This window comes from Pavona decussata, unplaced genomic scaffold (assembly GCF_977016875.1).
Source record: "Pavona decussata unplaced genomic scaffold, jaPavDecu1.1 SCAFFOLD_32, whole genome shotgun sequence".
NCBI classification, from domain to species: Eukaryota; Metazoa; Cnidaria; class Anthozoa; order Scleractinia; family Agariciidae; genus Pavona; species Pavona decussata.
In genome coordinates, this window is record NW_028145455.1 from 2,240,001 (window position 1) to 2,261,575 (window position 21,575).

The 21,575-nt window shown below is 38.4% G+C and overlaps 2 protein-coding genes across 2 annotated transcripts in view; one reads left to right on the plus strand and one right to left on the minus strand.

Annotated features, from left to right (window-relative positions):
- LOC146484608 (hsp70-binding protein 1-like) overlaps window positions 1-5,370 on the minus strand; it is an 8,014-nt gene extending 2,644 nt beyond the window's left edge. Inside the window, exons 1-6 of the mRNA XM_085104642.1 lie at window positions 5,187-5,370; window positions 4,497-4,686; window positions 4,088-4,145; window positions 3,361-3,524; window positions 2,200-2,355; window positions 1,033-1,247 (exon numbers count right to left, since the gene is read on the minus strand). Coding sequence (XP_084960768.1) covers window positions 1,033-1,247; window positions 2,200-2,355; window positions 3,361-3,524; window positions 4,088-4,145; window positions 4,497-4,686; window positions 5,187-5,315 — 912 coding nt within the window. The 5' untranslated portion in view covers window positions 5,316-5,370. The remainder of the gene's footprint in view (window positions 1-1,032; window positions 1,248-2,199; window positions 2,356-3,360; window positions 3,525-4,087; window positions 4,146-4,496; window positions 4,687-5,186) is intronic.
- A 75-nt stretch (window positions 5,371-5,445) lies between these two features.
- On the plus strand, window positions 5,446-20,493 carry LOC146484609 (sorting and assembly machinery component 50 homolog). The gene is made up of 16 exons (XM_085104645.1): window positions 5,446-5,471; window positions 6,680-6,745; window positions 7,618-7,719; window positions 8,136-8,223; window positions 9,095-9,201; window positions 9,988-10,080; window positions 10,907-10,947; window positions 11,553-11,640; window positions 12,538-12,666; window positions 13,168-13,239; window positions 14,903-14,986; window positions 15,678-15,748; window positions 16,952-17,019; window positions 18,588-18,734; window positions 19,568-19,682; window positions 19,901-20,493. Exons 1-16 carry the CDS (start codon window positions 5,454-5,456, stop codon window positions 19,944-19,946), a joined length of 1,335 nt encoding a protein of 444 aa, XP_084960771.1. The 5' UTR covers window positions 5,446-5,453; the 3' UTR covers window positions 19,947-20,493.
- Window positions 20,494-21,575: the final 1,082 nt, after the last annotated feature.

A 21,575-nucleotide genomic window follows, 5' to 3' on the forward strand; every position in this document is an offset into this window, starting at 1 on the left:
AAGCAGAATTGGCTTTATTTTCCATTGAGAAACTGTGCCGTTACATCAGACTTCTTTTTTTGTCTGCACTCTTACAGGCAATAGCTATGAGCCAATCAGTGAGCAGGAATTTTGACAGTTATTTATTTTATTGTTAGAGAAAAAGTTGTTCCTTGATCCTGTCATATTCTATTTCAAAGAGAGGCTATTGAAATTCATTGCCAGGCTCCAACATTGAATGGCGATGTTGGATATGAGTTCCTGGCGATCTACCGGGACGTTTTGTCACGTGATATTTTATCACCTTTCTCATGTGACAAAATGTCCTACATCACTTGACAAAGATTCTGAGATGGAATTGAAAGCTTGTATCAGTGAAAAAAATTTTGATTCTGAAAAGGAAACTTTTTTGTTTGAAATCTATTTATTTGCAACATAACAATACACATAGTGAACAAAGTGAACTAACAACAATACAGCATACTTTACAAGAGGCACAAATTATCAATAACACAAAGATAATAATGCTTAAGACAGGGAGGGTTGCTATCAAACAGAAGAGCACTTTTCAATTTTCCTCTGTAATTCTACTGAATTGGGCATCTTAAAAAGCATTTTACAAGTGTATAGATAATATTTTGTGTATGATTATCTATTCTGCATTCTTGGGCATTCATCAGCTTAGCTTGCATTTTCCATCTTTTATATGGAATTTTGACAGTTATTGTAAAAAGCAAAATGGATCGGCATATGCAATAACATACATACATGTATTGTAGAGTGAGGGTGCTCAATCCAAAAATCCTGCTCTAGGTGAGGTTGGGATATTCTCCCAAATGCAGTGATGTTCCAGAAAATATCCATACTCCTCTCACAAAGGGAATTGGAAATTCTACCACCCAGGTGGGGGGGAGTGCGGAGACTCAAAGGCCAAAGTATAGAAGCTAAATTGGAATTTCCAGAGGGGTGGGGTGGGGTTGGGGATCCCTTCACGTGGGAGGGCCGGAATATTTTCAGGAACTACACATTATGTCTCAGATAAAAGAGATTTACCTCATATCTGTCTGCATCCTCTTCAGTCATGGATGTTATTTTTGTTTTGAGTAGCTCCTCCAAACTAAACTCAGGTCTGCGACACTCACAAACTCCTTGAGGATAATCACTCACAAAATCTGTTAAAAGTCTAATGACATGATCATGTGAGGACTTCAGAGGCTTGTGTAACAGACCAACTAGCTGCTCAATAAATCCCATTTTGAAGAGAGTATCTAGTAAGAAAAGAAGAGGGGCATTTTTAAATTATCAAACATTAGTCATGAATTTTATAGACAGGAGTGTTCTACTGGAAAATGCACCAGTTGTAAAATTCATACGAAACTACATCTGGGACCCAAGTGGGATACATGTATTTTCCATATCCTCACTAGCCCTTTAGCCCCCAAGAGTGCCAATTGGCACATAATTCCATAACTCTTTCAATATTTGACAGATTTCTATGAATTTTTGACACAGAGATGATCTTCTGAAGATCTACTCATTAAAAGGATAAAATCTTAACCCCCTCCCATATGTGATATGTTGACCACCCCCATAACTTTTCAACTTTTTTCCCCTAGAAGTTGTGGGTCTTAGTACATCTCTCACATTGATGAACGTGTTGAGAACTGCAAAATGAGCTATAGTTTAGAGGTATACCTAATATACACAAGGATTGGGACGTTTTTGAACTTTAAAATTTTTACGTTTTAAGGCCATTTATCTCAAAGCCATAACTTTTCTCATTCATAATTATATCAGTTATAAACTACATTCATGAGTAGCTTTAAAATGGTATATCATACATGCACATTAAGTCTGTAGTCTTGGATTTGGAGAAAATGTCGTTTTGCCTTGGGGGTTAAAGGGCTAGTGAGGATATTGATGATGTCATTTCCCGCTTTTTTACGGTTGTTTGCAGAAGCAGTCGGTGAAAAATGGCAAGCAATAGATTTGTATATATCTTGTGTTGAAAACAATATGTTTTACTCGCTTGTAGCGCTTGTTTGTAAAATATTGTTTTTACCACTCTAATAAAAAAAAATTCATATCTTCGCCCCGCCATCACTGTCATATCCTCTATATATGTTTTGCAAAAAGCAGAGGCACTCAATGAAATATTGAATTCATTTTAATTTTAAAAGCAAACAACTGTCAACTGCAGACAACAGAGCAGATCAATACCTTTATGTGAAGGATTTGTGCCCAGCATATTGCGCAACATGAAGGCTGACTTGGTTATTAATTTATCATTCTCATCTTGCATTGCTCGTATCAGCAGTGAAAACCCATCACTTTTCAAAAATGCCTCCTCTGCTGGTGGAAAAGCCCTGGTGAGACCTGCCAGACAAAAATAGATACCTTACTAAAGTCATAAGTAAGCTGGAGAAGCCGGCATGGCCAGCACTAATAAAAATTTGTGTAAGTGAAAATATTGCTTGTCCACCCTAGATTCGGCACTACTTGGTGACTGTATCACAGGGTTGCCCTTGCTTGGTGCTGTGTCTTGATAATCTCTGGAGGTACATGTATATCAGGGGGAGTCTTGGCTACTGTTTAGTTCAACCTTTCTGGGCAGGGCTAGACAAAAACAGCCTCTTACCCTGTCATTTTCTGTGGGCTGGAGGTTGGCATGGGGGTTGACAACTCCACTCCCGTCAAAAATACTTTGTGCATAATATGAGAAAGACATTTGTAACCAGTGGGTCTAATTGTATGATGCCACTTGGTCAAAGGACTCTAATGGGAAGCCAATGATGGGTTTAATAGCCTACTGTATAAATTTTTAGATAATTCTGAAAACGTTTACTAGCATTCATTTAATATATCTTACACATCTTTTATACACACATTAATCTTTTGTTATAGAAACATTTAATATATACTAGAGGACAGGGCACAGTCTCTAGGGTGGAGAGTATGTACTAAATTCAAGACCATGTAAAACAACAAGACTAGCATTCTTTTCTGTCCTTGCAGATCACTCTGATCTTTCTTAGATATGTCAGAAAATAGGAAGGTGACTAGGAAAGATCACAGCGACTCTGCTAGCAGGGTATCTTTTCTGCACACCTGAGACTTTCTCAGCCTTGCAAACACAATCAAGTGTGTGTTAATTACTTCTTTTCAAAAATCCACATCTCAGTTTTTTAATCCAAAACCAAACTTTGCATTTCTTCTCAAAAATCAAACAGCGTATCATGAATGCATCTGACCCATGAGCACTGGAGGGGGATTCTTTCTAGTTCATTTCCAAAACTGCACATTTTGGAATGCTTCTAAGGGGGTAAAAAAGATGACAGACCTCTTTTCATAGATGAAATGTCAGCAAACCAGAATACTCACTTGATATTGCAAATAAAGCCTTAATCCTGACTTCCACTGACTGGTCAGTTTCGAGCAGTTTACAAAGCAAGGGAAGAATGTTCATCTCCATTGCGGCATTTTGACAATATGGATTATTCTGGACACAGACAGCCAGCGTATCAGCTGCTCTCCACCTTAAAGAACTAACATTTGGGAAACAAAGTTAACCATACATAATTGCTATTTTAATAATGGAAAAATTAGCGATATTATGACAGTCTGTTATCTTTATTTGCCTTCAATTGGTGATCTATTATTATTTACTTGGGTGATTTTTACTTTGCCTGTACAACTCATACAACTGTACAACCCTCAAATTGTGTTGAATATTTGTGTCCTTCTCTACAGTGTATTCGTGATTCTTGCCCAAGTTGTTAAAAGAACGATTATTAAGCTAATCCTGGATTAATGTGAATTGTGATTGATTTGAGTTAAAATGACCAATGATTAAAGATTGTGCAGTTCCAAAAAGATCCATACCCACCCCATGGAAGGTCATCAGAAATTCCTAGGGGGAGGGGGGTCTTAAAAGTCAAAATTTTAGAAGCAAAGTATGAAGCTAAGCTGGAATTTCCTGAGAGGGGGTTCAAAACAAAAAACCTTCTGTGGGGGAGAATGGATATTTTCTGGAACTGCACATTCTTCCAAAAGACTTCAGTTTTGACTTCGACCTTTCTGTAACATTAACTTAAAATTCGCTATATACCTGTGTTCACTTGCAAGACATTTGACCATAACATGAAAGCCCCCAATCTTGTGAAAATCTGAAAAGGGTGAAAAATATGGTTAACTGCTACCTGAAAGATTATTTTATTGTAGAAAACTATAAATAATTGGATTTATTTTTGTAATGTTTATTGTTTCGCATTAATTTTGCTGGAATTTTTTGCATCTGGTCTTTAATTCCTTGGCAATTCCTTTGGAAAATGTCACCCCAATGAGGACATGGCTTTGCACTTCATTTGCAGTATAACCCATGATTATCTAGGCAAGATTTCTGCTTTTGTTGACAAAGTGAAGTGCAAAGTAGTGGATAAAATGATGGGGCAATGTTTCCTGAAAGAATTGCAACTGAAAAATATAAAAGGTTGGTTAAATACTGAAAGTGCACCTACCATTTGCATTGTCTAAGTTATCCACAATTTCAGCCAACTCTTCAAAAGCATCCTCTTTCTTGTTGAGCTCATCATCATCATCATCATTGCCATTTTCAGGTTTTTCCAAAGTTTGCAAATCTTTCATCATTCTTTTGACATAGGTGTCCTCTGTGATGGATGCTAAAGCCTCCTGGAGCCACTGTCTTCTCTTAAAAGGCCAAAACAAATTAAAACAAGTCACCCTTATGGTGCATGATTTCACACTTTGATTTAGATTTAACATGTTTATTGTGATTGGACCAAGAAAATTTAATTTATTTAAAGGGAGATTAAAATGACAGGTGCATCTGAACATTAATTTTGGTCTTCCCTACAATACATTAATATATACATGTATTCTAAGAAATAATTCTATTGTAGTCAGAAATAATTCAGCAAAAAGAAAAATAATTCTGCAAAAAGAACTTAATTATTTTCTGGGACTGTACATAGCATCGTTTGTTGGCCAATTAGGAAAAAAAGTCTGACAATTTTACCCAAAATGGCGTCCAGCAAACTCAAACGCACTCCTTTTAATAATTTAGGATTACTGTTAGTCAGTTAACTAACATTCAACAAAACTTTCATGCCCAATTTTTATACTGAAAGAAACGAAAGTGAACTAAGCTAAACTGAAGGTTCAGGGGCCGTAAGCCTGAGCTAGCATACCTCCTCGGTCATTTCCTGGAAAACACTAGAAGTATCACTCTGGGGATCATCATGATGTTCCACTGCAAACCGGAGTAGTCCTTGCAAATTCTGTCGATATCTCCGATTGTCCTCTCCGCTATTTTCCATTGCTGTAGTTTCCTTACGATTTTATTGTTGCGTTCGACCTTGCAATGCGTGAAGGACTGAGAACATATCCTCATACATGACGTACATATTGTTCAAAAGATATATCTCTGACCTTATGAATCGTGGGTAATATCCAAGATGGCGGACGATACAGCGGTGAGTAAGAATGCCTTTATTTTCCAAAAATGCCCATTTGTCCTTTTGATACAGCTCAATTAGGAATTAAGAAACTATATATTAACTGCAGAATTTAGCAGTCGTGTGATTTTCCTGAATTTCGACAGCTCAATATACACCTTCATGTACATTGCAGCACATATTGCGTCAAATATTTGGCTTGGTGATGGAATAAATATGCTACGTTTACATGTTTTCTTTGATAAAGCAGGTTATGATAGGGCAGCTTGTAGAGCTGATGTGGACCTATAATATATATATATATATACGTCCGAGGGGGCCGGGAGTGGAACAAATATTTCGTTTTATAAACTGAGTTTATAAAGTACTGTGCATGTAAATTTGGGCACAAAAATAGGTTGGAGAGCTGTCGATTTGAGCGTTAGTGCCTGTCGTCAGAGAGAATTGAACGCTCAAACCATCAACTCTCAAATCTTTTTGCGGTGGACAGATTACCTCATCAACCAAATATTTACTCTCATAATATGTACTATACATGTACTGTATATGTAGAGTTTTCTTCATATGAAACTATGCAATTATAAACAAGTTTAAATGAAGAATACCTTGAGTATGCTTCTGCTGATGCTAATCCTCAGGGTGGGTGAAGGTACAGGGTATCCCATGTTATTTCTGTCCTCTGAGGAAATGGTTGTGGTTAAAAAGGATATAAATATCCAAAGTATGGAATTTTAACCAAATGTTACCAATACCTTGGGCCCAAGGATAAGAAATTAAAATTCATTATTCTCTCTAAAAGTCAATAGTTCACATCTCCTATCTTCCTTCCCTAGATGTTTATCCCTCCCCAATGCACCGCATCCATCCAAGGCCACTGATAGATATACTATACATGTACTCACCTGTAGCAAGATTCCACAAACTCCTACCCATCAATCTGACTCAAACTCTGACAAAAACCCCTGAATCGCGATAAGTCCTTTCTCTTCTTAAAAGCTAAAGATTAGCCCTTTGCATACATGTACATACAGTACATGTAGTTTACAGGAGTTTCTTTAAGGACCAGGCATCTGAGCAAATTGACGTGACTTCAGCCAGCTGCTATAAAAAAATCAGCCAACTTACCAAACTGTTCAAAATCTTAATGAAACCCCTTTCTGGAGTTTATGTTACATAATACCAATAATTATTACCATGTATAAAAATTATACGTACTTGTCTTCTAGGAAGGGGTAGAAGATGGAGTAAAGTCTCGTGTTCAAGAAACAGCAAAAGAATTTTTGGTCAGACCAGTAAGTTGAAAACATTCTGACTGGCAAAAGTTAATTGAAGTGCTGAGTGCATAACCATCTTATGTCAAACTTCACTGACTCTATATTTTTGCCTTTGTTTTACTCGAAAACTAAGTGGAAACACCACACAGCGATGTTCTCTGACAAAACTTAAGGCCGCATGCAAAACTTTTGAGCAAAACAAGAAATTGGCTTAAAATTTAACAGAAGATTGTTATGCTCTCAGCCATTCAATTGTTTTCTTTATAAAATTGTCTGAAGTTCTGAACAGTCTTGTGATTTTACATAAAAATAAAAATGTAGGCAGGTGGGAAAAGTATAAGGTGATGCCAATTCCAGACCAACGAGGTCCCATTAAGCTAAAACTAGACCCCAAAAAGGAGATACAGGAGATCTCTCTGTTAAAATTACATGATAGCAGCATAACTAGGTATGTCAGTATTTTGTGAGTTTTTCTGGATACAAAAAATGGAAAAAAAACTAATAAGAGCATTTTCTAAAAATAAAGGAAACCTATTATTTATGGACATCTAAAAGCTCGCTGTGTTGCCATGGCAACAGTACCTAGCTCAACAAGAAATATCAAAATACACGAATTCCCTCCTAGTTAATCTTGCACTATGCTAATTTTGGGAACCCAGAAGTACATAGTTTCCAAATAACGTTTACTGACACCTGTATACTAGAAAACTGTGTTCGGCCACCTTAAGTCCTCAAATATTAACAAAATGTAATTTGTTGCTGTTGTTCCTTAAACTTGTAAACAGTCACGGTGTACAGCTGTAGCATATCCCTAGTGTGGCTTATCAGTCAATGTTGACTCATACAGTTCTTTTCACGGTCTAATCCTCATTTCTAATTTTGTTTGCCAGGCAGTTGTCCAACATGTTAATGTTGAAGGATATTGGAGAACCAACAAAGATATTTTAATTCCCAGCATCAAGCCAATCTTAGAGGCTTCAAACTTCCGTGAGGTAAAATTGAATATTGAAGGCACAAGCATTCTTGACTGACAGTCTCATAAGTAGTACTATTGGCTCCATTCTCATGTATCCACCAGGGGTGGGGAGGGGAGGGGATAGGGAGAAAAGTTGCTCTTTTTTGCTTATTAATTTGTTCTACAATTATTTGTTGCTGATTAGATCCTTTATTACAGAATCCATGATGGTCCTTCCAAACACAGTTACTTTCAATCTACCTTAATTCAAACCTTAGCCTTCCCCTTCGCCTTTCCAGATTTTAGAGTGGCTACAGTCTTAATAACTACATACACTACAAAACAAAACAAAACAAAAACAAACAAACAAACAAACAAAAAACTACATACACCAGGTAATATGCCTTCCTCTGTGAAAATCATGACAGAAGTTATTCAATATTTGATTGACAGTTGATATCACTGGCTTTTGAGGCAAAAGAGAACCTTCAAAATCTTGGAGTCTTTAATGAGATTGATTTGCTGATTGATACAAGCTCAGGTATGATTATTGAGAGAGAATTCTACTTTTTAAAGTAGCAGAATATCGTTATTTGTAAGATGTTTGATTTTTAGTAACTACATGTACATGTATATTATAAAAGGTTTTAATAGAACAAAGTTCATATCACAGTTATGTACTAAGAAGTTTAAAATATGCAGTCAAAAAGGAGTCAAACCAATTTTTAGCCTTCTATCATGAAATTTAAAGTCAATGAATTATCACTTTAGTTACGTGGTAAAGTTTGGTATGGCACGGGCAGGGTCTGTTCTGGAATGACTAATAATAATTGTGGGATAATCAGGGATTGGTATTTAAAAATTTGCTGTTGTATAAACCTTACGCTAGCATGTCAAATTTGAAATGCGACTCAAAACAGAGAAGTTTGCCATGGAAGCCCAAGTTCCAACTGACAATGAAATTATTGGTAGATATTTTTACACCTTTTTGGAATGAATTTTGAAATAATTTTGCGGTAATTTGCCTGCAAATTACCTTAGATAATTCCACGACAAACTTAACTACCACTGGCTGGCTGCAGTTGCCAGTAGATTTATTTAATTTGGGAATTGCAACCAAATTTATTTTTAGTGAGATGGTTAATTTGTGAAAAAACTGTGATGGTGCATCGGTGGGGGAGTCGTTAAACAAAATAAATGTTTGATTGACAAGTAACATAATTTAGCCATCATAAGAAGATTTGAGTGCTGCTGTCTTGAGTATAGCCCTTTGCAAAACTTGAAATGCCAGCTGTCAAATCTCTTCATGGTGGCCAAATTACGTTATCAACTTGATAAAACCAAACGTTCATTTATTATCAGTGGCATGAGAAATTGTAGTCTAAGGAATTCTTTGTATATTTTTCTGGTAGGTCCTTCTGCTCCCCCAAATGGGTTTGATGTAACATTTCAAGTCAAGGAAAAGAGGTTTCTGACCAGCACTACAGGAACAGAAATTGGTAATAATGAGGGCAGTATGGTGAGTGGAACATGTCCAGATGGTGTCAGGATAATTATACTCATTGTCACTTTTTGCCCAATCAATAATAATAAAATTGGATTATAATATCTCTCTGGTTAGCTAGGAAAACATATTTTCTGTTAGCCCCAAACAAAGGAATTATTCTCTAAATGCAGCCATCATGGGATGAAATGCTACTGATTATAATAGACCATATTTGTATTCTCAGTATAGAGTCCTAAACTGATGATGTCACAAAAACTAAATTTATGAAATTATGGGATTTGTTAGTATATTCGGAAAGAGCACGATGAAAAATGTCTGTGTGCCAAAAATCAGCATCTTTTTGTAATTTGGGGGCGAGATGTTAGCTCTGTTATGCCCCGAAGACTCCATACATATCCTTCTAATTTTGTCTCAAATGTTAAGAACTGAGACAAAATTGGAAGGATTTGAATGGAGTCTTCAGGGCATAACAGAGCTAATATCTCGCCCCCAAATTGCAATAAGATGCTGATTTTTGGCAAGTAGACATTCTTCATCATGTTCTTTCCGAATATACTAACAAATCCCATACTTTCATTAATTCAAATATTTGTGACATCACACTTTAGGACTCTATTGAACTGGGTCTATAGCTACCTTGCAATGGAGAGTCTTGTAGGGAAATATTTGCATGTGTAAAGATTCCCCCACTTTGTAATTGTGTTCAAGCTTGTTCCAGTTCAGATCAGAGGCTATGAATTCAATATAGGAATACAGTATTAATTATATTCTAATCGTCTAATCTTGTTCTTTCTGCAGACATTTGGTTCCCGCCTTAACAATGTGTTTGGCAGAGCTGAACAAGTGAAAGCAGACCTGTCATTTGGTACAAGAACACGGATGTCATATCAAGTGAGTGCTGGCATAATCTGTTGTGCGAAAAAAGATGGCGGCTGTAAATATGATCTAGAAGAAAGATTTTTTTCTTTGCCTTGTATGTATAAAGTCTCCCATATCCTTACTAGGGCTAATACTCAGTAGAATTTTGGTTCATTTAGCACTTTAGTAGACACTACAGTGTTGATTCTCTGATCCATCAATAACTTGATTTTTATATTACAAGCTTGGCTGAGGAGTTGAACTCAGGGCTACTGAGAAACAACTCCAGCTAGTGGTCAGAGTGTTACTTGACTCTAGGATAGATCTCAGAGCTTGGCCACACTGCAAACTTGACCCTTCTTCAATTGTTACAACTACTCCTTAATGGTTAATATTCCCACCATTGCCGTACTGCATTTTCTTTGGAAACCAACCCTTTCGGCCATTTATTGTAAGTGACACTTGATTAACGTTTTGGCAAATGGAGTGAACTTCATCTAGACTTCAGAGACTTGTTGTCTGTGCTGGTGTTGACTGATACCTTACTCAATAAGTTTGTTGAAGAATCTATGATGGCAACAACAGTCCTTTTCATACCAGTTCTCTCACCCAGATGATCACAACAGACAGGCTGAAATTCCATTTTTTGTCTTCACTACTCATCCATACTAGGAAGACCCCTAGAACTGGCTTAGTTTCAAATAGTTTTCTAATGCAGTGTTTTTAATTAAATATGCATTCAGTATACAATGGATGTCTTGGGCCAAACAGTTCCTTACATCTGTCATTTACTGGTAGAGTCACGCTGGGTATGTTGATTAAACTAATGCAACTTAGTTGTTGTTTTTTCTTTTTTTAGCTTGCATTCTTTAAGCCCACTCCAGGAAATCCGGATAAAAGGTTTGCTTTTTGTTACTGTTATTCGTTTTACTTTTACTAATCCAAGAATGGACTGAAAATTGTAATCTCTTGCAAATAAACTGGTCACTTGTAAACTGAAGAATTGACGTCAACCGTGAAATATAGTGTCTACGGAGACGTTCAAGTCCGCTCTAGTCAGATTCCCGTAATATCAAAAAACAAATTCTCCTATCTTGCCACCATACCTTTCTCATAAACGTACTGCGGAGAAGTTATGAAGATATCAAGAAAATTCACCTTGGGAGATCATATCCTTAATTCTCATGACGTCAGGGGTTGAAAACGCATTGATATTACAAGGAGAAATTTGATGCTGATCACTGTAAGAGCTTAAAGGGTTAAAATTTTTCAGGAGAAGACTAGGCCCTCGTGAGACAAATGCTTTAATAAACCCTGAATAGGTAATTGTAACGACAAAGAGAGTGAGACATACTATTGGGTGATTGTAGATCTGATTAGTGATTTCATAGTTTTGACTAAAATGATGTTCACTACACTTGAAAACGAATGATTGTTTTGACTCTGTTGTAGAACTGACTGGCGAACAGCATGTGATGTAACACTAATTTACACAATTTTTGTAGTTTTACTTTTGCAGCTCACAAATCAACCACAGATGTAAGAGTGTGTTCACATCAAGAGGCAACCCAAGGACTCTCTATGGAATTTAAGGTAACCAAAATACATAACATTTGTCACTACACCGAGAGAAAAAGTAGGGTAAAGCTAATCTCGTAATCAGATGTTTGTCCTCAGAGAAGAAACTAGCCCCAGTGTACTTGCAGGACCTTTTCAACGAACAAAGCACGGACTATAACTTACGCGCAGTTCGTCTGGTAAATTGACATTGCCCAAGCCGTGCACTTACTATCTAAAACGTAGCTTCAGCTACAGCGGCGCCCTACTATGGAACTCAATACCAGAAAATGTAAGATCAATTAAATCAATTGGGCAATTCAAGAAGGAAATCCAGGAAATGTTTAATTCATCGGCTTCTCGCTGGGCAATCCTGTAAAACATCCTAGCAGTATCCAGGATGTTTGTCACATGAACCTAGTTTAATGGCCTTAGCTCCCACGTACGGTGGCCCCAAGTGTCACAGCAAAAACAATTTCACCACGGCAAAATAATTTTCGTCACGAGTCTCCCGTAGCTCAGTGGTAGAGCAACCGAACTAGTAATCGGAAGGTCTTAGGTTCGACTCCTGATAGGAGCACTCGGATTTTTTTTTCCGAGTATGCCTGTGTCATTTACTGAATAATACATCATTCTCAGTAATTGAATAGTTTTTAATTTTTTATGATTTAATGTAACTATTCTGTAAATTACTGAAGATTTTTTTACCAAGTTAAAATAAAGTTTGTATATATGTATGTTTCCTCCTCTCCCGAAGAGTGAGAAGATCTGGATAGGAGATTAGGGTAAAGCAGAATTCCACTGTGTGTGCAGGCTGTAGCTGTCAACGCACAATCACTCCAAAGAGTACCAAAATTCCAAATTTATGGAAAATGTTATTGTCGATCTTTTTCTGCCAAATACTGAAATGGCTTTTTTCATTGTCTGTTTTAGTTTCCTTCGTCTTTTGGTCAGCATTTCTTGACGTGGGAAGGAATGTGGCGGGAAATTATAGGCCTGTCCAAAAATGCATCTTTTGCCATCCGTGAACAAGCAGGTCATTCACTGAAAAGTGCGCTCAGGGTAAGGCATAGGTATTCAGGTGAGGTAGAGGGACAGGAAGGAAGGAAGGAAGGGAGGAAGGGAGGGAGGGAGGGAGGGAGGAAGGAAGGTAGGGAGGGAGGGAGGGAGGGAGGAAGGTAGGGGGAAAGAGAAGGAGGAAGGAAGGGAGAGAGGGAGGAAGGAAGGGAGGAAGAACGGGAAGGAGGGAGGAAGGGAAGAAGGAAGGAAGGAAGGGAGGGAGGGAGGGAGGAAGGAAGGAAAAAAGAACGGGAGGGAGGAAGGAAGGAAGGAAGGAAGGAAAACAGGACGTTTTCCGATTTAGTTGTAAATTTGGTGACATTTGGCTATATATATATATCACGTGAAAACAGGTTAAACGAGATTTCTCTGTTTTGGTGGGACTTTTTTCCCTTTAAGTCTTAGTTTATAGCTGATGGCAATTTTTTGCACCAGGACCAAAAAAAAAATTCCATGTCTTGGTAGTCCTAGTTGTAGTTATTTGCCTCTGCATTATATTTTCAGCACACATTCATTGTGGACAAAAGGGACGACTTGGCACTTCCTACGAAAGGACATTTCATCAAGATCACTCAAGTTTGTTAATTTACAAACCGTAAAATTCCGATATAAGCCCTGGGCTTCTGCTTGTCCAAAGGGACGGGTTAGGACTTAATTTTTGAAGGGCAAATTATCATTGGTTGGGCCTTAATCTCGTTCCCAGGGTCTTCTCCGTACCATGGGGACGAGGTTGGTTGGGCCTCACAATAGAGCAGTTTCCATTTGAGCGTCGTAAAACCAAAACCAAAGTAATTACTCTGGCCAATCGCAACAGACGTAAACAGCACAATGAACCAATCAGAATTCGAAGCTAATACCTGTAACCGTGGCGCCAAGCGCGGGGAAACACGTGCGTTTAAGTCACGATTGGGTTTGGTCTAGCTGTGCATTGGTTGAAAAAGTGGCACGATTTTTTTTTTTACACCAATCACGGAGCGTAGTAAAGCAAACTTGCTCTAAAAACGACTTGCAAAAACTGAAGACGACTAACCATAACAGTCTGTGGGCGTATTAGCTGAATTATGTTTGAAATTTTGTAGCTTATTTTTGGAGGGGCTTATATTCGGAATTTTACGATGTTATATGACACAATTATTTTATTTGTTATTTAGCTTATTTTTGTTCAAGGGGAAGGATGGTTTGTCTGAAAATGAAACAATCCTTGTGGCTTTTGTTCACCTTTTTGTACAAAATGAAATCAGTAAGAGGGAAGTAATTCGAAAAGTCTTATCCTTGTGTGTCCCACCAGCCCAGATTTAATCCGTAGCGTACAAATCATAAATAAAATAAACAATAATAAAATAAATAAATGGAAATTTCAGTGGAATCCATGGAGTGGCTCTTGTCTCCACTGTTTCCAGGTCGAATTGGAATTTAGAAATGTTGGTTTTTGTAGAGGGAGGAAAACCGGAGAACCCGGAGAACAACCCACGGAGCAGGGACGAGAACCAACAACAAACTCAACCCACATATGACGCCGAGACCAGGAATCGAACCCGGGTCACATTGGTGGGAGGCGAGTGCTCTCACCACTGCGCCATCCCTGCTCCCCTGAGAATCGAGAACCCTGTATTAACCCTGTTGACTTAGTCTAACGTTTTGCAAAATGTATAGATTATGCAGTGGACAACACTTGTAGGCCTAATTTCAGGGACACCCAACGGATCGTTTCGGTAAATGATCTTTTCGGAAGGCCCTTAATCCCCTACAATTTTCTAATGGGAATTTTCACCTCGAACGTTCGTGATATGGGAAATTTAAGGCCTTGTGTTTTCGGATTGATAAGAATGTTGTTTCGGGTGCCGAAAAAAGTCAACTAAGATTTTCGGAAAGGAAATAAGACCCAAGGTTTTCGGGAAATGAACAAAAATGCCCTAGTAATTTCGAAAAGACTCAAGTTCCCCTACAATGACCGAACAGATAAATATATGATAGCGCTGCCTAAAATGAACCTATAGAGCTTTAAAGGCACTCCAGATAGCTTAAAAATAGCGCTTCAAAGGATCTGAGAGAAAACTGTCGTTGGGTGTCCCTGTGAGTTTACGTAAAATGCGCACAATCGTGCACAGGACCACCACTTGCTAGCTACGCTAAAGGCCTCTACTTACATACAACCACCTTGTACAACGTAACAAACAGTAGTAGGGTGTGTGAACCAGTAAAAAATCTCCCGTTGTATTCTTAATGTTTTTGCTTTTAGGAATTAGCAGGACTTGGAGGAGATGTAAGGTTCCTTAAACACGAGTTAGAGTATCAACACAGTTTGGAAATAGTTAAAGATGTGGTAAGTGTGCCATTAAGTAGATAGTACCAGACAACATCTGCTCTTCACAATCACAGCTTAACTTTCACTTTTTTGCGCCCTGCCTTGACCTTTCTTTGTCCCCTTCAAAGAGGGACAAATTAGCACTTTCGAGAGGGACCTTTACAAAGGCCCCTCTAGACCATGCCCCGGGGTCCTCCCTCATGGGATGGCTGATCATAGGTGCATTATGAAATTGTGGTCACGTGGGTCACCTGTTTTGCCAGTACATGAACATATAGTCCATATGACGAAAGCATGCGTTTGTCGTTGCTGCATTTTTTTTTTTTTTAAAATTGAAGGCGGGATTTTATTGCAGTTAAACAAAGCCATACAATACTTTTTACACTTTTTTGCACTGATGCAAAGACAATACAGTACTATTATTATGGTAACAGAGTTCTCAACTGGATGTAAAAATTAGTTAAAAAGCTGCACATGGCGCACGGCGTAACCTGTGAGCCTAGGAGTTAAAAAAGGATATATTCTTAACAATAAAAATTATTAGATTATTAAATTATTATCATCATCATCATCATCATCATCATCATCATCATCATCATTCTCATTACAGTAACATTTAAATTGTCGCAAACAGTTTTAGATGTTCAAATGATCTTCTACAAATTATTGGTATTTTATTTATTTTTAAGTTGCACTGTTTTATTTTCAGATTTGTTCTTGGTCTTTTCAATTAGGAAAGCTACGTTCTTTGTTTGGAGAACCCTCAAGGATCAATGACAGGTCACTTTATCTCTTAATTTTCAATTATAACCTCTTCCAGTTCCGTAAGCTTTACTCCCAAACCGTTTGGGCATTTCTTGTTTTTTCTTCATCCCCGCTCCACTCGAAGACGTACTCTTAAAGCGTGCCGCGTCTAAACACGTACGCCTTCGTTTATTTTCGATGTCAATACTTAAAAGGTGGAAAACTTTCCGTTCTAGTGACTTGTTCTAGAGAAAGCCAAGGAATACATAAAATCTCCGTTGTGCTGTTCACACACAAACGATGATTCTCCATTTTTGAGTACGTTTCCCCGCTGTAGAGGGCGACCTGCACGGTTTTCAACGTCTCACTTTAGCGAGTTTACGCAACAGGACGGCTGATGTGGTGGGACGGCAAATTGCCCTTGTGTGACCAACGTGACGGCCAAGTATTCATGACTCTAGATTGTAACATTCCTACCGCTCGTGGTTTTCACGTTGTCACAGATGAGAGAACACCAGTTTTAGTCGAAAATCGCCTAAAAATGTGAAGGTACTAAGATGTCATGTTGGTCACACAACGATATTTCACCGTCCCCTTCCCTCAGCCGTCCTGTTGCGTAAGCTCACTATTATTGGTCGAGAGGACAAAAGAACGAAGAACAGAACAATGGTATTAGACACAAAAAATTATGGAGCAGCAGATTATCTGGATCCAGTGAAAATAGAGCTCTGAAAAGGTGCAGGCCTGCTGCGTTGTAGGTGCGTTTTTGATCGTTGGCGATGTTGAGCAGTAAGCCTAATCGTGCAAAATCACCGATCTGTTTTTTTGAAAAGTGTTTACAGCTGCTTCGGCAAAGGTTGTCCAAAAAAAGCGTAAAAGCGTGCGCGACAATGCTGAAAGGAAGTCGGGAAATTCTATAAAAGCTCAGAATCCATAATGCCTCGACCGTACAGCAAAGACTTGAGATGGCGGGCAATATGGATTCTGAGATTTTATTGAAATTCATTGGGTATTTCCCAGACTACCTTACGTCATTGTCGCGTACGATTTTACGCTTTTTTTTTTTTTGGACAACCGAAACAGCTGTATGTGGACTAAAAATCGAAGCAACACAACGCTGGAATGTTTTCTTCCTTCATCTTAGATTGTAGGAAACGAAGAAAGGATACCTGTTCATTGTTTCTGTATTTCGAATTTTTCTTGCGTTTCAAACGTTTCTTCTTTTCATTTTTAACACAGATTTTTCCTTGGAGGTCCATTGTCCGTGCGTGGGTTTAACATGAGGGGGATTGGGCCGAGAAGTGAAAGTAGGATTGTGTTCTGATTACATGTTCCGATTAATCCTAGTTATTACAGAGCTTTTGTGCCAACAATGGCTGGAACTAAGAATAGCAAAATAGAACAAATCAATTAATTTTTTCTATTCTGGGAGAACACTATGTTGGACAGTTTGGAACCAGATTCAGACGCCAATAGGACATTTTCACTATGGCGTCATTTTACCACAACTACCTCTCAGAATCCAACTGGTTTTTGTTTAGTCATGCTAATTAGAGTTATTGTTCTTTGCTGTCCACTGGGAATACAAAATTTGAATTTGAAAAGAATGAAAAATGAATTCTGGTAGTTGTATTAAAATGACGCCATCATGAAAATGGGCTATTTTATTAATGTAACCTCCGTATTCGGATCATTCAGACAGTAGTCTAATTTTTTTGTGCCTTAATAGAACGGAAAATGGAATTATCAATCGGATTTTCAAATCCACAATTGGATTGGCTGAAAGAAACGTTACCAAAATGTGTTGTTAAATTTTGCCGCACAAGCGTATGAAAAGACGCTCTGTTTAAGGATAAGGCCATTGTTGCTGATATTTTCGATTGCTGGTTTGTTCAGGGGTGCGTTTTTTTGGGAGAATCCGAAAACGGATTTGTGATCTCAGATTATTCGGATTACACCGCATCGAAGGAACCGACGAATCCACTCTGGACAAGGATTCGTCGGTTGCTTTGATGCGGCATGATCCAAATGATCTGAGCTCACAAATCCGTTTTCGGATTCTCCCCCCCAAAAACGCACCCCAGCTCATAAGCGCGCTCAGGTGGTTTAGGTGCTAGTACACTTCAGTCAATTTGGGTAATGATGATTAAATGACTTCCTAAGTCCGTCTAGGGAACTTCGCGCTCGACTTGTTTAATGCTCAAGAAAACAATTTTATCCGTCAACCTGTGGGCAAGACTTCAAGCTCACGTAATCTCTTGTTGACCAACTAACATCAGTCTCAACTGTCTGAATGCCATCTTGGGGCCTGACTGAATTAGTAAACATTGTTGTAGAAACTAGGAATACTGTTGACGCAAATGTTTCGTACGCGGTAAACAGATATGTTGTGGAGTAAAGTTTACATCTTGGAAATAACAAAATGTCCTTTAATGAAGCTAAAAACGCTCTTGTTTCATGAAAACCTTCTTTTTGCTTCCCAGAAGACAAGTTAAGCCGCTCTCGAAACATGTCCTGAAACGGTAATTCGGCGGCAATGTTTTCGATCTTAGCCAGGTCCTTTTGGCCTCAGGTTTTGTAGGTTTCAATAGGCCATTTCCGAGTTGCTATGAACCTCACTATGAAAGCGAGGCTAAGTGCAAAACTTTTCATATGAAAATTAGTTTTGTTTGCATATGAATGAAAAATAATTTTCATATCAAAAACGTTGCACTTAGCCTCGCTTTCATAATGAGGTTCGATGCAACTCATATCGTCTATTGTTCTCGTTCCGCAGTCTTTTTTCATTACACTTTGGTTGTTTTGACTCACTAAGAAGTAAAATAAAGCTGTGCAGTTACTTAGCTTGTGACACGCATGTCTGATTGCTTCCAAGATGATTCTCTCGGCGGTGAAGCTTACTGGGCAGCAGGCCTCCATCTTTACACTCCTTTACCGTTCAGACCTGGACGAGGTGGCCTGGGTGACCGTATCAAGACACATTTCTTCTTGAACAGTGGCAATCTGGTGTACCTTGACAGAAGTATGGGGCCGCTTTCGTTTATTTTGTAATGTAGCCGTGGAAAGGTTGATTTAAAAGTCCTTTCCATTTACCTAGTTATTAGGGACCTTTAAATTAGGGGAACGCGTATAATATTGAGAACGACTTTTCAGACGCATTGTGCACCAATCTTGTTGCTCAAGTGCCAGAGCCTTCCCTAGTTCCTGTACGGCTCTCTTTCAGGGCTTTTCCCAGAATAGATACGTACATTTGTATACTCCAAGACAAGTTTGGACACCTTATGATGTTTACATAACGTAGTCTTCTTAATCGGCATCATCCTAACAAGCGTTTTACATTTTGGTACATTTCTTTGCCGTCCTCTGCAAAACAACAACGTGAAATGACCAAATTCTAGGGTTTTTGGAGAACGTGCGGACACGACGGTGAATTTTTCATTCTCTTTCTTAACTTGAACGCCACTCCTACCTAATTTAGTCCCTGGGTAGATTGTCGTTTGTGTCGAAGTTGAACGAGCTGAAATAATCACGAAGTACCACAATGGAATAAAGTTATATTTTCAAGTGACGCTTTCGGTGGCGTTCCCGTCGTCGCTGCTTAAGTTCCCTTATATTTCCACTCAATTAATTTTATTATATATGGTTAACAGTTTTTATCTTGTACAAAAACTGAAGGAGTTACCCTATTGAAATAAAGGTTTCTTATCTTCTCTATATCGCGATGGGCATCTCCTTTTTACGAACAGTTCATTATCCGCTAGCTGATCCCTTTCTACGTTTTAGGAGAACAAAAATACAGCGGAAGAGGTCTTTATGGTCTTGGTTCTAACGTTGGGAACTCAAATTGTCTTTCAGGTATTCCGAGAGAGAGATTCCGCTGGTCATATGGGGCGGGACTCGTTTTCATACTGGGAATCGCTCGACTGGAGTTGAATTACTGTGTTCCTGTTGGAGTACAACATACAGACAGGTATTGAAGTTTTTTGCTAGTCTGTTTCCATTATAGTCGTATTGTAGCTAGCAACAACTGTGTTACATGTAGGTGGTATTTTCTCGTGTGCTAGGCGAGTTCGTTGAGCCACCATCTTTAAGTAAACGGCCAACGAGTTGTCGAGAGAGCAGAAACTTATGCATCAGTCAATTCAGTCACGATATTAATGCGTTGAACTGTTTTTATTTTTGTTTCAGTATAAATCATGGAATTCAAGTTGGTGTTGGAATCAACTTCCTTTGACGAATGGCGTTTTGTTTTTCCTGCGGTCAAAATTGAAGTTCACCACTCAAGCCGAGGAACTACGGGAAGACGAGTGAGGGATTATGGGATGGTTTGGGTTGACGAGTGGAAAGTGCGTCGATGAATAAGTACATTTCGCGGCAGTCAGTTGTATGGGAAATATTCTTTCAGGTGAAAACTGTTTTACAAGAGCTACACTACCCCGAGAAAATGGCCATCCGCCCCTCAAACGATCCCACAATCTCTTACCCGCGCCAGTCTTCTGACGGTTTCTGGAATGTGGAGCATTATGTTGCTATTTGCTCAGGTCCCTAGAGTTTTATCCTTTACTTTTTCTCCTCAAGCAAAATCGAGCCGTTTGGGATTTAATTTTCTCTGATGACAGAGGAAAGAGAAACGTTTGGTACTGGGTAGTCGTGCCACCAATAAAACAGAATTGCCAAAACGCGTGACTTTATGCAAGAAGAACTGCGTGACTGCAGTTATTAATGTCTCGTGTTAGGATGTTTCAAGGGATCAGGGAAAGTAAAGATGTGGCAACACGATTGGTCATTTCCGAGTTGCTGTGAACCTCATTATGAAAGCGAGGCTATTAAAGTGGAAATCTTTTCAAACAAAAATTAGTTTTGTTGTTAGCATATGAATGAAGACTAATTTCATAAAAACTTTGCACTGAGCTTCGTTGTCATAATAAAGTTCAAAGCAACTCGGAAATGGCCTATTGAAATGGTTTGGATAACTTTATTTAAACGAGCTAAAGTTATCAGTACAGAATAAAATTTAGAAAGTCATATAAAAACTGACTCTTTGATTAAAAAATAGCTGAGAAAGAAAACCAAAAAATTGCTTTCCAGGAATGCCGTGTCTGTTCAGTATAGTCTGCCAGAGTAGACGCCCTTTGAAACAAATTAAAAGCCGGAAACGGCTTCTGTTCTCACAGGCTATATTTGTTAGATATAATTAAGGTGGGGGTACACCTGAAAGCCGTTTTCACGCCGCTTAAAATCGGTCAAATGGAAATATCTTGTTTGCATTTCAAGCAATACAAAAACCCTCCATTCATAACACAAATCAATGATTTGGGGTGTTTTATGAATTTTTGGGTGATTTTTAGGTATATTTGGAAGGAAATAATTTTTCTTGAAGGATTGGTAAAATTAAAAGGAATAAGAGATGTTGAAGATTTAGTGAAGTTTTAAAATTAGAATTTGTAGTAAATAATTAATAGACGGATACCAAGTTAGTCCACTAGCAACCTGGGGTGCTCTTGCGTGGTTATCAACTGTCGGTTAGTGTTCCAAAAATCATTTTCTCTCTTCTATCCATTCTTAAAACCTCTTCAAATTTCACTCAAATTCAGGTAGAGCCCCACCTTAATCATTAAAGAGGCTACAAGAGTATAGTTTAAGAGTACGCGGACGTTTACTGTCCATCAACGGAGTTGTAGTAGTCGAAAAAAAAAATGATCTGACACAGGGGCGACCACTAAACCACTAATCCTAATGTGAATAACTTCTCACTCGCGGGGATTTCAGAGGTCGATGTCTCGACAACTTCAAACAAAAGGGATACGTACGTTATCACTTGTGGGCTTTTAGCCTGCGAATGTAGACGAATTTCCTGCTGTTG